Below are 15,975 nucleotides of genomic sequence, written 5' to 3' on the forward strand. Positions count from 1 at the left end.
TTTATTGCTAAATATCTGCACCATACATGTAGCTATGGGATAGTTATTGTTTACAACCTTTGTTTTCCCAAATTGTTACAGCTTTGGTCAGAATCTTATGTGAAGGTGCCTGATTCAATTCTTGGATGGTTGGTTGGTATCTTATTGCTCTTTGTCATCGTCTGTAATGTACAATGACTCTCACCAAACTAGATGTCCTAAAAGTTGCTAATTTTCTACCATATCTTTTGTTTTACAGCGCCCCCTAGTTATGCAGAATGTGTTTTTGGTGCTGTGGATATACGAGACGACGAAACGGGTGATATGATGGGTGATACACTTTTTACACCTATGTACACATACGTCCCGAATTACGAATTCAGGCAACCACCACCACCTTATTCAGTTGTAAGTATAGCTGTAAAATATTACAGATTGTTTTTGTACAAAACCAAAAAATTTGTGGTGAAATGATGGTAAAAACTCACCAACTGACGTTTCATCCGTCTTGTTCAGTTGGATTTCTTCAGGGAGTCAAGAGTTATTGATAAGGAGGAGGTACGTATCAAGCGATGGATAAAGGAATCCATATGGATCAGGTGGAGATGAATGAATAACACCATGAACTGAGACAAGGTCACCTACAACCTGAGCAATCTCTACAACCCTCTGCTACAAAGCGACTCGAGAATTGGCAACACTAGTTCGCACAGTAGCAGAGCTTCACAACTCTGAAGAAATCCGACTGACCTAGACGGATGAATCGTCAGTTGGTGAGTTTTTACCATCATTTCACCACAAATTTTTTGGTTTTGTAAAAAACAATCTGTAATATTTGAACAATAACAAACCTGATGAATCTCTACAGTATATAGCCGTAGTTCACCATTTATGAAAGTGAAATTAGAAGTATGAAGTAAAGATGGTGAAGAAATGTAGACTTCTAGCACCATGCCATGAATATTTCACAGGGTTGAATGTAGACTTTTATTGTTGGAAATCCTGTAATGGATATGGGAAATAATGTATCTGTGGCATTACTTGGCAAATGTACAAATGGACCAATACATGGCATCTTAGCAAATGTGCACCTACTTCAGTTCAGTTCTCTCCATATGGAGAGATTTTATTTCACAGTATATATAGGCCTTCGGCCTTACAATACAATAAAGTACAGTACAATATATTTACCCATCACCAGGGGGCAAAAGAGTTTGCCTGATTTTATGAGCATTAAAAATAAATTTTGATAATGAAATTATAGTTTGTTGATTTCTAGACTGAAATAGAGTAATAAAATAATTGAAATTTGGAATACTATTGTGTGTTATCAGCAAAGTTGCATTATTTTAATGGCTTAGTGGCACAAAGATGCACGCATGTTATGTTAGCTAGAATATGATTGGCTCAGTGGCACAAAGACATATGTCCATTTAGCTGCCATACATTTGTGTATGACTCAGAGTCACAAAGACTTAACTGCATTGTTGATGAAAATGTTTGCTACATGAATACACTGGTTAATGGGTGTACAGAGCTGCCAATTAGCAACTAGTATTGCTTTTCAGTATTTAGCTTTGATTTTAGTATTTGAAGAATTATGATGTCAAAAGGGGGAGGAGCATTTTTTGAGTATGAATAAACCCTTGAACCCCCTATGGAAGACATGACTTTATATCTCCCACACAGAGAGTGTGAATTTCAAATAGGGTTACCTAAATGGGTGACTTCATTTAAAATCTACACCCCCTGTGTGGTAGATTAAGGTTATGTCTTCCATAAGGGGTGTTTGGATTTCAACTGATATAGCCCATTTGGGAAATTATAATATAGAGTGCACAACTTATAAGTTCCCCCTAATACTTTTTGAAATGAATCAAAAATTATTTAACGAAATGTAAAATTGTAAAAAGATATGAGTAACCTTATTTGTTTTACAAATCTGGACCAATTTGTAGTGTCACACATGATTGCGTTCGGTCACAATGGTTTATTATGTAAAAACAAAGGCAGTTTTAAAAGTTGCACCTGAGTCCATAGGAGTCAAATTTCAAACAATACAGTATGTCAGGCCTGTTCATGAGTTTATAATGGAAATAAAACTCAACGTCTAAGATGTGCAGTAGGAAATGTGTCCTCCTACACTGTTAACAAGTGCATTACAACGTCAGCGCATGCTGTCTACGAAAGTCCGGATCCGTTGCTGGTTTCAGCCAGATTTACTATTGATATCTTCTGACGAACAGGCGTGACACGTCAGCGAGGTGCTCTCGGCTGATTTTTTACTTCTCCTGTCACCTGAAATTTTGTTTTCAATTTTCGAATTGCATTAGGCACAACTCCCATACGATGAGCAATTTCTTTCACTGGTACATTTTTATCCAGCAAACATATTGCTCGACCCTGAAGGAAATCGGACAAGCGTGGCATGATTAAAATGTGACTTTTTTTAAGTGATGAACTGGCGATGTATGGTCTTTTCTCACTGCAGTACATATCCTGCCTAATTCAGCCATTTATCATTTAAAAAAGAAAATATTTAAACAACTGCTTTGCTTTTGAAAACCAAAGATTGAGTTTTTCTTTAACAAACACATGAATATTCCTGGCCTACTGTATTGTTTGAGAGTTGACTCCTATGGACTCAGATGCAACTTTTAACACTGTTAAAAACGGTCTTTTCTTTTACATAATAACCCATTGTGACTGAATGCAATGACGTGTGACGCTATAATTTGGTCCACATGTGTAAAACAAATAAGGCTACCGATACCTTTTTACATAGTTGCATTTCGTCAAGTATTGTTCGATTTATTCTAAAAAGTATGTAGGGGGGAACTTATAAGTTGTGCACTCTATAGATATGTCAATACGTAAATTCACCACCAAGACATTCCTGTTGTTTTGAAAATGTTTATGTAATGTTGTTTCCATGTATGTTTTTTCCAGCCCCGCTTACAACAGCCCCCATCGTCTGTGCGTTACGCGTCAGGTGTACGTAACCCCACGGTTTATTGGCCCTTTGTCTGTTTTCTGTACTTTCAACACATCCAACTGTTGCACAATAAGAGCTTTAAAGTTGACTTTGACTTTCTGTTTATGGTAGTAAAAATGCAGTTCTGTATAATTTGTAATGAACTATTGAAAGAGTTCAATCAGCTACATTAGTTGTAATTTCCAAGAAGAATTATTTCCCAACAAAGTTAAAAAAATGTTGAAGTCATGAAAAATAACATACAAATATATTTTGTTTTGTAATAAAAACATTTTTTTAAATTATCATTAGAAATTTCACCACCAAAGTCCTTTATGTTGGAAATTTTGCCAAACGCAAAAACGACCACCAACACAGGTGCATATTTATTCTCTTAAGTTTCAAGAACCCCATTTTAACAAAGCAACTTTTGAGCTCAGTAATGTTTTATATGTAGATTATTTGTTTTGTGACTTGTGTACCCTGTTTGTGTTTCAGTTTTGTCAGCCTAATTTCTTTTCTCTTCAGTACAGTTTAGGTAGATCACACATTTAGATATAGACCATTATTCTTAAAGAATGGTCGCTTATATGTTTTAGTATTCTGTTGGTTGGACATCTGGCTTTTGCTCCATCTCTCTTATTCCCCGAATCTGGAGTGAGACTTTGCATTGGCGTGTATAGGCAAATTACAGTTTTTGTTTATTTTCAGTTTGACACAATCAATTTACATTTTCTTGAGCAGAAGTTGAGAGAATATCAAAGTAGATATGTTACAAGTTGAACCTTTTTCATGAAAAGATTAGCTAGGCTGCTGTTTCAAATTCTGTTAACTTTCTCATTCGCCGCAACAGCAATCTTTCACTCCAGTCTCAGAGGGAGGTTGAGAAATAGCATGGAATAGCCAAGATATGATAACACTCTGACCAACAGAATACCATCGGTGTAAAATGATGTCACAAGTTACACTTTATTAGCAATTATGTATTGATTTCACTTTGAACTTCAGAGTTGACTCTTATCTTTCCACACTATTTTTATACAGCTTAAAAGTATGATAATTAAGTAGATGTTTGAGCATAGTGGTACAATGAGCTGTAGCATTGCCAGAATTGTTTTCAAAAGGGGGCACACAATTTTATTAACAAATTCAACAAAGCATTTGGAGCATTAAGGTAGAAACAGCAGCTACGGTGTCATGCACAGATTTGGTTTAAAATGATACAGGATGTGTAATTGTGTGTGAAAAACTTGCCTGCCAAATTTTAATTTTAGCCAACAAAGCGTTTTTGAGTGATGCCATTTTTTATCATTAAGAAACCCCATTGACTTTGTACATGAAGTGGTTTTGACACTAAGCCTCGTTCACTAAAATTGGTAAAAGTTTGAAAATGGATACTATGTTTGAATATTATTTTTTCTCCTTTCTATCCCCTTTATAGAACTGCTTTTTGGATCTTTTATTACAAAAATGTTACCAAATAATATTAGTGACTTTTTTCCTATGGCCAGTAATATGAGTGATGCCTCATCGGATGCCTTTCCAACTTTATTCAATGGAGATGGAGGATCTGCATATCATCGTTGGGCAGGAAAAACCTCTTGTGTGTCATTGGCCCTTGAACATGTTTAAAGCAAAACCTCTTATGTAATCTGTTGGCAGTTTTGTTTTAAACATGTTCAGGTGCCACAAGTACATATAGGAGGTTTTTTCCTGCCCAACAACGATATGCATACCATTTTCCACCCTGTTGTGCAGTGACATCAGTGCACATTTATTTGAGTGTAGTCTCAAATCACTAGCATTCGCACAAGCTTAAAGGCACCGCATAGATGTGCAAGTGAAACAGCTGCCTTAAGGCGTTGGCAGCACTGCCACAAAAATGGTATAGTGTCTATGAATGATGTACTACCAGGTATGGTAAGGTATCAAGGGATGCCAATTTGAGGGAGGGAGGATTTTTCTTCTTATTTCTCGTGTTCTTTTCTTGCCAGTAAATGTACAGCCAATCTCAAATGAAAAATCCTGTTTGATGCTCAATTTTATTTCATTTCAGATGGACCCAAATGCATCCTTGTCACAAGGTATAGAGACCTACACACCTGTTGGTGTCTCTTGACAACGAAGGAGCTCGGCAACCACAACATCATGTTTGCCGTTGAGAAGAACCCATTCTGATTCGGACCACAGGGGGGCTAGAAGTACAGCATCAGGATACCAGAGGAATGACTCTGTTGCTTACCAGAGAGATTCACCTGTTCGGTTACTGCAACATTAATGGCTAGACTTTCTTGCATGATTATTTGAACAATTACAGAATTGTCATAATCTTTGAGAGATTGCCAATGTGCTGGTTGCCATGAGTCTGTAACCATACACAATGTACATGAAAATATGCTAGGTTTTGTGGAATTGAAAATCAGATGTACTTGTAAAGGGTCAGTTGGTCAGAGTGCTAGAAATAAGCACAAATTTCTGCAGGCCCTTGACCTTATATTTTGTTGGGCCCGAATAAAACTTGATAAATGGAAAAAACACAGTTTCAGGAATTTTCAAGTAGATATTCTTAAGGTGTGTCGGCAGTGGCCTGCCTAATATTATTATGAATATCTTATAATATATCTTGCCGACTTCGGTATCAGAACTTTGTGGGCCTGACCTGGTCAGCTTGGTAGAGTATCAGCGGGCCTGGTGGTGATTATTGCAGTTATGTGCCCAAAGGTCCACCTTATTTCTAGCACTGCTTGGTCATGTTGCTGTGATTGCTAAGCAGGCCAAAGTTCATATGCATAGGTCATACATATGCTCTGCACACAGCAAATAACTCCCAAATGATATTGGAAATGCCTTCAATGAATTTTTGTATTTTCTTATTTATTGTTATTGTTTATTTACAAGTGACGTAGACATTTGTTTCATAAATCCTGTGAGAATCATCTTTCTTTCTTTAATCATCTGTAAACAGAAACATTTGATCTATTATTTTAGGCTGAGGCCATAAAATGGTCTCAGATTTTAGGCATTTGTACTTATATTCACAATCAGTAGATACTTCCTGACAATTTGAATTCATCTGTTGAATGGAAGGAGGCGATCAAATAAGTTTATGGTACAAATGTGTGAGAAGCGCGCGAAACATTTGGAGTCCAAAATGGGCAAATATGAGGTTAATTTGGTCAGAAACCCATATTCAGGCGTCAACATTGGGGATGATTGTATGGACCATCCCCCTGGCAAAATATTGGGGATTTATCCCACGGGATCTACGCCTGTGGAAGGAGGTTGTAAGTGATAACAAACAGACCTTCTTGTGTTCAACTGTCAAATTGTAAAGTAGGTATCAGCTGCAGAAAATGAAACCAATTGCTGCATGTCAAGAAAGAGAAGAGAGCAGGGATTGATGTGGCAACATATTGTAGTACTGCATAAGTTGATATATATAATCAAGAAGATATTCAGAGATGTACTGTACAAATTAATTTGCCAAATTGAGAGCAATGTTACTCCCATCCCAATGCACCAATCCATAACAAATACATTGATGGCATAATAAATCAATGTTATTGTATTTACACAGTCTACATAGATCATATGCAACTCATTGAAACAAAACAAAAACAGTATGAGCAAGCAAAGGTGCAACTTCAAACAACGAGAGATAATACTGCCCTCAACATTACTCATGTTGCTTGGTATTTAGCTGTTTCACATAAAATTATTCAACTCCAGGGGGCAGTCTTCAACTCCCTGATAGGTATATGTTACATAATTTGTGATGCAGCATATCAAAAGGGGTACTTTTCATTGCTTTTCAAGATATATATTGAAGAAGAGAGAAAAATATAAGGAAAATAATAAGAATTTGGGGTGCTTTTTCACTTATAAAATATGAATGCTGTGTTCAATTTTAGCAAATGAGGTGTCAGTTTAAAGCTTGCAAAATGCTTTCAAAGCAGAAATACTGAACTCAAAATTGGCTTCACCTGCAAAGTCCCCCCTTTTGATATGCTGCATCACATTTTAGTGGTTGTAACCACAGAGGAGAAAGAAACAGAGCGCGTACAACCAGTCAAAGTCCCAGTGTATTATATGATGTAAGTTCTCGCATATTCATGAGGGCCGATTGTTCGATCGTGCCGTGTCTAACAATTATGCCAGCGCTGCGTGCCTTCGCGTATACGCGATAGAATTGTGTGCTTTTGCGATTACGCGATAGACCGTGAAAATATGCGGTAATTGCGTAGCAGTCTCACCTGTCGCATTTCATGGAACAATCTGCCCTCATTATCGGGTGATGCTGAGACTTTGACTGGTTGTCCGCGCTCTGTTTCTTTCTCCTCTGTGGTTGTAACATATTTAAGAAGCCCCTGGTACATCAGTGATGTGTTGTTTGTTTTTTGAATGTGCATTTGTTGTAATACAATGATACAAAATGAGGAAGTTGTGGGTGTGTGTGTGTACATATTTCTTTGAAGGCTTATGTGTGATATTGTACAGACATATGGTATTGAAAAACGATACATTCACCCATACATAATCTTATATGGATGGAATGTCACCCAGGTGCATACAAATATTTGATGTTTAAACATTGTTTATACCAGATGCCAATTGACCTTTTCAGTAATTGTCAGAATCCTTTGCAAACTATGTCTACTTCATTTATTTATAACATTCGGCCGAAGCCAGACAAAGCCCAATAATGCTCAGAGCCTACTATATTAAAGGGATGCCAACCGAATATGATGGGACAGGGATATGGGACTAGGTCGATTTTAGAAGCAGGAGGAAGAACTCACATGTGGCAATGCTGGGAATTGAACCCAGGCCACAGCGATGAGAAGTGAGTGAGAAGACCACTACACTTACCTGTCCTCCATACATTATAATACACAGTAACCATGAGGGTGTTAAGTATGTTGATGATGAAGTATTTTGGGCTTTGCCAAAGCTTTTGGGAATTACTGAAATGGTCTATTCTGTATTATAGTGTAGGTTTACTACTCTTGTTTTTCATCATATTTTGTACTCAAGAACAATGCTGTACTTTGTTACATTATATTGCTGTACTGTTAAGTGTCTTTGTAACATCAATACCTTGATTTTATTAGTGTTCATATTTAGCCTCAAAGTTTGATATTATTTGAAGGGACTTGCAGAGATTTTCAATTTTCTGTACAAGATCATATTGCCTCACTGCCTAATGGGCATAAATAGGTTGATTTGATGAAAATAGTTTTGTAATGTATTTATTAAAAGAGTGATAAACTATGAGGGTAATCATTTAAACATGGAAAAAAATGAAAAGTTAGATCAGTAGTGCCAAATACATGCATGTCCCTTAAACAATATCATCTGAATATTAAAACTGAGGTCTATATGTGATGTGATCAAGCAAAATCAGTCGGAAATATTGATCTTGAGGTATAGCCAAACAAAGGAAATATTTTCTTTTGTTTCCTATTGTTTTGGAAACTCTTTAAGGGGTTACTACACCCCTGGCCAATTTGGTGCCTATTTTTGCACATTGGTGACAAGTAAGATATGCATATTATACTAGGGCAAGGACTACAACTACTGTACTGAAAATTCAACAACTCAAAGCAAGTAGTTATTGATTTATTGATCAAATATTGGTTTTCCCTCATTTTTGGCTGTAACTCTACAACTGTTGTCTGTGCTGAAATAAAATTGGCAGTGCAGCAGTTGTAGTCCTTGCCCCTATAATATACATATCTTACTTGTCCCCCAATGTGCTATAATTTTTAAGAAAAATGCAAAAATAGGCACAAATTTGGACAGGGGTGTAGTACCCCATTTACTGTTCATATCTTTTGAACCAGTTGTCCAATTTCTACGGGGTTTGCTGCAAAATGTAGCTCTGCAAATGCTTGTTACAATCCAACAAGAAAATTGAATATGACCGACTTCAGACTGATTTTGCTTGATCACACCATATATATTTGTGTTATTTATGTGATGCAAGTTTTAATTTTAAATATTATTTAGTATTATTTGTGTGTGCTAATTTTTTTCTTAGCAACAAACTGTAACTATAGGAAAGACACTGGGAAATACTAGGTGCTTATAATATGGACATAAATAGGCGAGTTTATTATATATATATGGAAAAACAGACACATATGAAGCTTAGATGAGCGGAAGGTAGGAATTCTGTTGAACTGTTAACTACTGACACTGTTTCTTAGAAATAAATTGCTTGAACAAATGGAAAGTGGAATGGCCTGCTGCACTGGTAGACATCGGGAAGAACTTTCAAAGTTAAATTTATTCAACATTGGATGTTGATAATGAATAGTGCAGAATTCACTCAAGGAAGAACCAGTCATTATGGATTACCTGTGATGTATCGCCAACATGCCTTATTTCTTATTGACTTTTAGCTCATCATCATCTACTATGATGTTTTCATTGTTGAGAAGAAACAATATTTGAAGTGAATCAGCAGTAGAGAAGGGCATGAAACATAAAACTACGGCAAGCAAAAAAAAAAAAAAATAATTACAGTTCCAATTACTTTTCAAGGCTATGTTATACACCCTCAAGGCATAATGATGAAGAAACTGAAATGGGTCAATTATGTAGTATTGCATCATTCTGTAATCTGAGACATTGCAAACTGAAATTGATTCAAAATTAAAAGGTGGACTTTTGGTGATTTATTTCCACAGAAAGCGACTCATTGAAGTTTTCTTTTATTTGCATGCTTAGTACAGAAATATAGATGACGACTCACAACTTTAATGTTTATGAATGTCTGAATTAACAGATAAGCTAATATCGCATAATTTACCCAACTCAGTTTCTTAATATTTAGTCCACGTTTGCAAGTTGAGTCCTGTTAAGCATCAGGACATTATATGTCTTTTGTTGACAATGCATGGTTTCTAAGGCTTTAGCTGACCCATAGTGGTTTAATCTTCCAAGGAAGGAACGTGTCAATAACATAAATTAATATTTATATCAAAGATTTGAAGTAAAAAAGCAGGTGAAATGGAAAAGTTACAAAAGAAAATGTGTAAAAATGACAAAAGAGACTGAAATATAGATATTTATATACTAATTTATATCCATAGATGAATACTATGTCTGTGAAGTTTGTAAATAAACATAGAGAGGAATAAGATTTGTGAATAACTTGCCCTTAATTAATATATCTCATCTCTCATATTTGAGAGGGAAAAGTTTCATTGTAAATACTTTTTATTGGCATAATTCTGGCTGGTTACCAGAAATGATATTAGTATGATATGGTTTTTGTATCTGGGTTATCTTGTTTTCTATTTGTAGGAGTTATATAGTCATGGTGGTCGTCTTTTATATGTTATCTATTTATCTATTTATAAGTATTATCAAGTGTACTACAAGTGATATATTATAAGTACTATATTGGTTTGTGTTTTCTAGATGTGTAACCATGGTAACAAGCTTTGTAACAGTGAATAGTCATGTTATGAGCAAGACATCTGATATACTACATGTATGAATTACACAGATTGCTGCGTTAAACATGGAGTGCTATGGGGGACTTAATGTGTGAATTATGACATTGTATGTCAAAATTGCTCTGTTTATCTGCAAACATCAACAAATTTGGCCAAATCCATTTAGGTGAAGTTGGGACATGTGTAAACATTACAATTTTGCCAAAAAAATCTGGTTTGAAAAAATTAACCAATTTCATGATTTTGAGATTGTACATAGTAGCTTTAATATGGTCATAAACTGCAAGCTTCACAAGAATACCAGATTTGAGCAGATATTGATCAAAAACAGCTTGTGTGGAAATTACTTCTTTTTTGAAGTAATAAAGCTTATTGAATTTATAAGCTGTTTCATTCAGAATATGTTGTGTGTGTGGCAGTGTGGTTAATTACTATGGTGATCATTGAAAAAATAATAATATGCAAAGTAGATGATGAACAGTTTATGTTTGTATGATAAATGATCATGAAACATGGTTTTATTTTATAGCAAAAGTTGTTTGCTGGGTTTTGTGAAAACATTGCAGTAACATGGAGAAAGACGAAACTGTCTTATAGTTTTTGGTATTATTGATGCATTGAAAAGGATGAATTGGGCTGTTCCATTTAAAATCCACACAACCCATGTGGACGATTTTGGAAATATCTTCCACGGGGGAGTATGAATTTCAAATAGATTTAGCACATTTGGCAGCTCATACAGCTCATACACCCTCTGAGAAAGATTCAAGCTGAATCTTCCACAGAGGGAGGGTGAGTTTCAAATAGAATTGGTTAATGTGCTAATTCCATTTGAAATTCATACTCCACCTGTGGAAGATATTTCCAAAATCTTCCACAGGGGTAGTGTGGATTTTAAATGGAATAGCACAATTGGTAGATCTATTGAAAATGGCAAGGGCCTTCTGGAAAGGATTCTGGCATATAAACCAGCAATAGGAATACAACAAAGCAGGCCCATTCCATGTCAACTCCAGGGATGAGCACCGCAGCACCGCCTCAATTTTTTTCTTTTTATATGTGGGGGGAGGCCGTGTCGTGAAAGAAAAAACCTGAAAATTTGAGCTTCATACTCCATTTTGATTTTCCATGGCATCATGATTTCATGTACAACTTTATGGAGAAGGCAAGCGTACTAATGTGTTGAAGCCATCAAGAACTAAAGCCAATTGGAGGTCCATAAATGTTGTCCAAGAACATATCTTCAACATACTTTGAAAAGTTGATGGTGGGGTACTTTTTGGTCTGACATTGGTTTTCAGGCTATCAGAAAACTTGTAAAAAAAGTGGTTTTAAAATGGGTATAGGGCTCAGCTAAATGCAATTCTAATATGACCAATATTGATAAGAGTAATGTCCTACCAAAGGGCTCTGACTGGCAAAAAATTGACGCTTAAAATTTTTGGAAAACCAACTTTTGGAGTTCTGACCCCCCAAAGTTGGTCCTGGATGGACGACGTTGCCTATTGAGGGTCCTATATCTTTTAAAGTAAAGGATTTACAAGTTTTCTGATAGCAGATTTGGATTCTACACTAAAAAGTACCCCAGGATACATACTTTTCACAGTTTTAAAGGGTTCCCTTTTACATTTATGGACCTCCAACATTTCTCAAGATATTACACTTTAGTTTTACGATGACTTCAACTAAATTTCAAATTGATGCCCGGGAAAACTAAATGGAGTATGAAGCTCAAATTTTCGGGATTGTACTTTATCATCAATATCTACCACCACACAGAAAAAGAAAAAAATTGAAGAGGTGCTGCGGTGCACATCCCTGGAGTTGACATGGAATGGGCCAGCAGCTGATTGAGAATTATTCATTTCCATGACTATAACTTGATTATGGTCATTGGGCAGGAAAAATCTCTGATGTGTTTGTGGCCCCTGAACATGTTTAAAACAAAACTGCCAACCAGTTACATAGGAGGTTTTGCTTTAAGCATGTTCAGGGGCCAATGACACACATGTGTTTTTTTCCTGCCCAATGATGTTATATGTAACAAATTAAATGATAAACTATTCATAATAAAATATATATTGTTCCTCAATATCTTGTACAAAAACACATATACATAATCCAAAATATAAAGACAATATTTTATGGAACCAAGAAAATTACTTTATTCAAACTTGACAGAATTGTATATTTTAACAAAGGACTTGAGAAGAAAAATATGTTGGGTTTGTGTCCAGTTGAAACCAGATTGGTCAGCCTATTTGAGAACAATACTTTAAATTTTTGTATACAAAATGAGAGTGAGAAACCAGGTACCATGCCAGGGACATTATTCTCTTATTTTTCCTCTTTTTTTCCTAATAACAGAACTAGCAACCCATCTGGTGGCAGGGGTTAATTGTACAAGTATACTAACTTGCCATATTTAGTGTGTAATATTGATGTACTATATTTTAATTGTGCCAACATTGCCTGTTTGTACCCTCTTTTCCATGTTTGGCTATTCCAGATAATAATAATAATAATGATATTGTAATAATAATAATAATAATAACTTGAATAGAAAGATGAGAATTCCGAAATTTTGTGTCTGATTACTCGCTAATAATTATTTTAATGGTCATTCGATGCCAGTAAAATGTAAATGTTTCCAGACACAATGTCTTTATAAACAAGAGTAGAATTGCTGACTTTTCACTAGTAGCTTCTGATATACAACATTTTTCAGCATTTCATCTGGATCAGCCAATATCGCAGGTTGTGCTACAGACATAATAGTTACATCTTGCTCATTTTAAGAAAGGAGAAATATTTTCTATGGAATTTTATTTTGTGCCAATTGATTATTGCAATAAAAATAAGCAATATGCAAATTTTGCTTTAGCTGCTCTTGTGTATATTTCAAGAGTCAGAATTAATTTAAAATCAGCCTTTTGGGCTTTCAATTAACATAATTTAAGATTGTGCCATCATTAACTTTGTTTAAAATGAGCAAGATGTTGCCAACATCTGGCACAGTCTGTGTGGATATGCAAATTACAAGACCTTGCCTAAACTCCTATGACCAAACATCTTTTGCCAAGTTTATAAGTAGATTATAGATTGCATTCCCATCCTAACATGTCATGTTATGTAAATACAAAATATTAAGTGTATGAATTAGTCAATCAGTGATATTATAGACCTCCAAAACCAAAACGTACTAAGGTACCAAAAAACAACAATTTGAATTGAGGTGCTAAAAAACTACCTACTTTATTTTCATTGAAACAAAATAATACCATCTCGAGGTAAAATGTTTTCATTTTGTAGGCCAACATACAATTGGTGAGAACACGCCATATTTTGCTTATGAGTATTATTTATTACATGAAGAGCAGGTAATACTTGTTTAAAAAAAATTCATCTGTAGATTCTGGTATTTGATGCTGCCACTAATTGATAGAAACAACAAGAATTCATTGAGTGGAAAAACAATACCATATGTGACCCCTCGGCACAACTGAGCCCGGATGTCGCCAGTGCCACTATTAAGATATGCTCCATCGAACTTATTAATAAACAATAGGAAACAAAGGATTTATTGACTGTTTTATTGATTTTTCACTACTTAAATGTCAAGTACTATAGACATGATATACATCATTTTAAAGCTAATTTCAAGCAGAATATTTTGGTTGAATATCTCAAAAATGATGATTGGCGACTTCAGGGCTCAGTTGTGCCGAGGGGTCACATATTAAAGAAGACATACATGTATGACAAAGGAATGAAGCCATATGTATACCTAATGATAATAATTTGCTATGAAATTTGTATTATATCTCGAATTGTTCTCAGAAGGACATTCCTTGTATTCAGAATGCAATTTGGTGTGTAAGAAAAAATCAATTTGATTTGATAACTCAATTTTCAAGTTTGCTAACATTTGAAGGGGATGAGATTGTTGCATGCATTATTATTCTATTTGTCATTGTGTATTGTCTGTGTACACACAAATGTTTATCAACATTTTAGTTGTGCAGTTTATTTTCAAGCATTGAGACATTTTGTTTTAAATATTTTGCATAATGAGCATAAGATTGTTGCATGAAAGGCTGGTTAATAAATTGTGTTCTGTAAAAATCTAGAAAATTGCTGAAGACAATTTGCATAACAAAGACAGACACTACATCATGCAGAGAGCATTTAGTATGCAGCAGCAAGCTGTGTAGCATATTCAGTGAACCAGCTTATTTGAAATATCTGCATAAATGGTTGATACATTTTGTTGGTAATCTAATAATTGTACTCATTATTTCATATAATATACATGTATTTTTTTTTTTTTTCTATGGGACCACTGTTTATAGTTGTATTATATTGATGGACTTTTGTACCATATTATTTGTGCAGCTAGTTATCTTCTTTCCTTTTTCTTTTTGCCCTGCTTTAAAAATGCAACTGGTTACGATGTGATTATGATCCTTTGGTGGACACAATTTTGATATAATATTTAATCTCATTGTATATGTACAGTGTATCTAAAAACTACTTTGTTTAGTTCTAAAGCAAAATGTTCAGTGCTAAATCAATATGTTCATAATAATACTAAACCAGATCAGGTTTAGTTTGGAACAAATTATGTGAAGCACTAAACCAGATTACAGTTAGTGCTAAACCAACTTGAAACCAAGCTATGAAACCTAGTTATGTTTAATTAACACTGAACCAGATAAAGTTAGTGTCATACCTAAATCAGATCATTTTCAATAATTATTCGATTATTACTGCTGTACAAGTTTATGGCTAGTACTGAACCATATTATGTTGCTATACTTTAATGCTGCTATAGAGAGTGTATATACCAGAGTATGTTTAGTGCTAAACCAAGTTATATGTTTCATTTTTATGTTTAATAAGACAACATAATGTTGTTCAATTGGTATCGTTGTTATGATGCAGTGTAATAATTAAGTGCACATTGTGCTCATTTTGGTGCTAGAAAGTAACTTTGTTTCTTTGGGTCTAAACAGTTGCTATTTTGTGTTAATGTTTCATTTTGTTCTGTTTATTATAGATAGAATTGTACACTACTCAAAAATTTAAATGATTGGACTTATTTATTGACATTAAAAAAAAGCATTAATATATTGCTTCCTCAGATCAAAAAATCAGTCGTAAGACACACGTTAAAACTGTCTTAACCCCTGAGCACTACCTGCCGATCTAACATTGTCTCTGATTGGTCAATTACATGATATCTTCACTTTAATCACCAATCAGAATGGAGCCTTGCAAAAAATTCACCCAATTTTTTTGTGTGGTGAAATTATTCTGATAATTTTGCTGATTGGTCCAATTAATAATGAAAACTTCTTTTAGGCCAATCAGCAGGTAGTTCTCATGGGGTTAATATTATATAGGCATTTGTAATTCATATGATTATCTTCTTATTCAGTAATGTTCAGGCAACTGCACACTTGTACTGCCGATGACAGTGAAAAAACCTGCATGAACAGACAAAGAAAGAATGCAAATGCAGTTTCTGATCATTTAATTTTTTTGGTACAACCA

At 34.8% G+C, this 15,975-nt stretch overlaps 1 protein-coding gene across 3 annotated transcripts in view; it reads left to right on the top strand.

The window, feature by feature from the left end:
- LOC140158514 (arrestin domain-containing protein 3-like) overlaps positions 1–6,039 on the top strand; it is a 73,023-nt gene extending 66,984 nt beyond the window's left edge. For all 3 annotated transcript variants that reach the window (XM_072181632.1, XM_072181634.1, XM_072181633.1), the window contains exons 9-10: positions 239–387; positions 5,010–6,039. In XM_072181632.1, the coding sequence (XP_072037733.1) occupies positions 239–387; positions 5,010–5,072 (212 nt within the window). In that variant the 3' untranslated portion in view covers positions 5,073–6,039. The remainder of the gene's footprint in view (positions 1–238; positions 388–5,009) is intronic.
- The last annotated feature ends 9,936 nt before the right edge of the window (positions 6,040–15,975 follow it).

This window comes from Amphiura filiformis, chromosome 8 (assembly GCF_039555335.1).
Source record: "Amphiura filiformis chromosome 8, Afil_fr2py, whole genome shotgun sequence".
NCBI classification, from domain to species: domain Eukaryota; kingdom Metazoa; phylum Echinodermata; class Ophiuroidea; order Amphilepidida; family Amphiuridae; genus Amphiura; species Amphiura filiformis.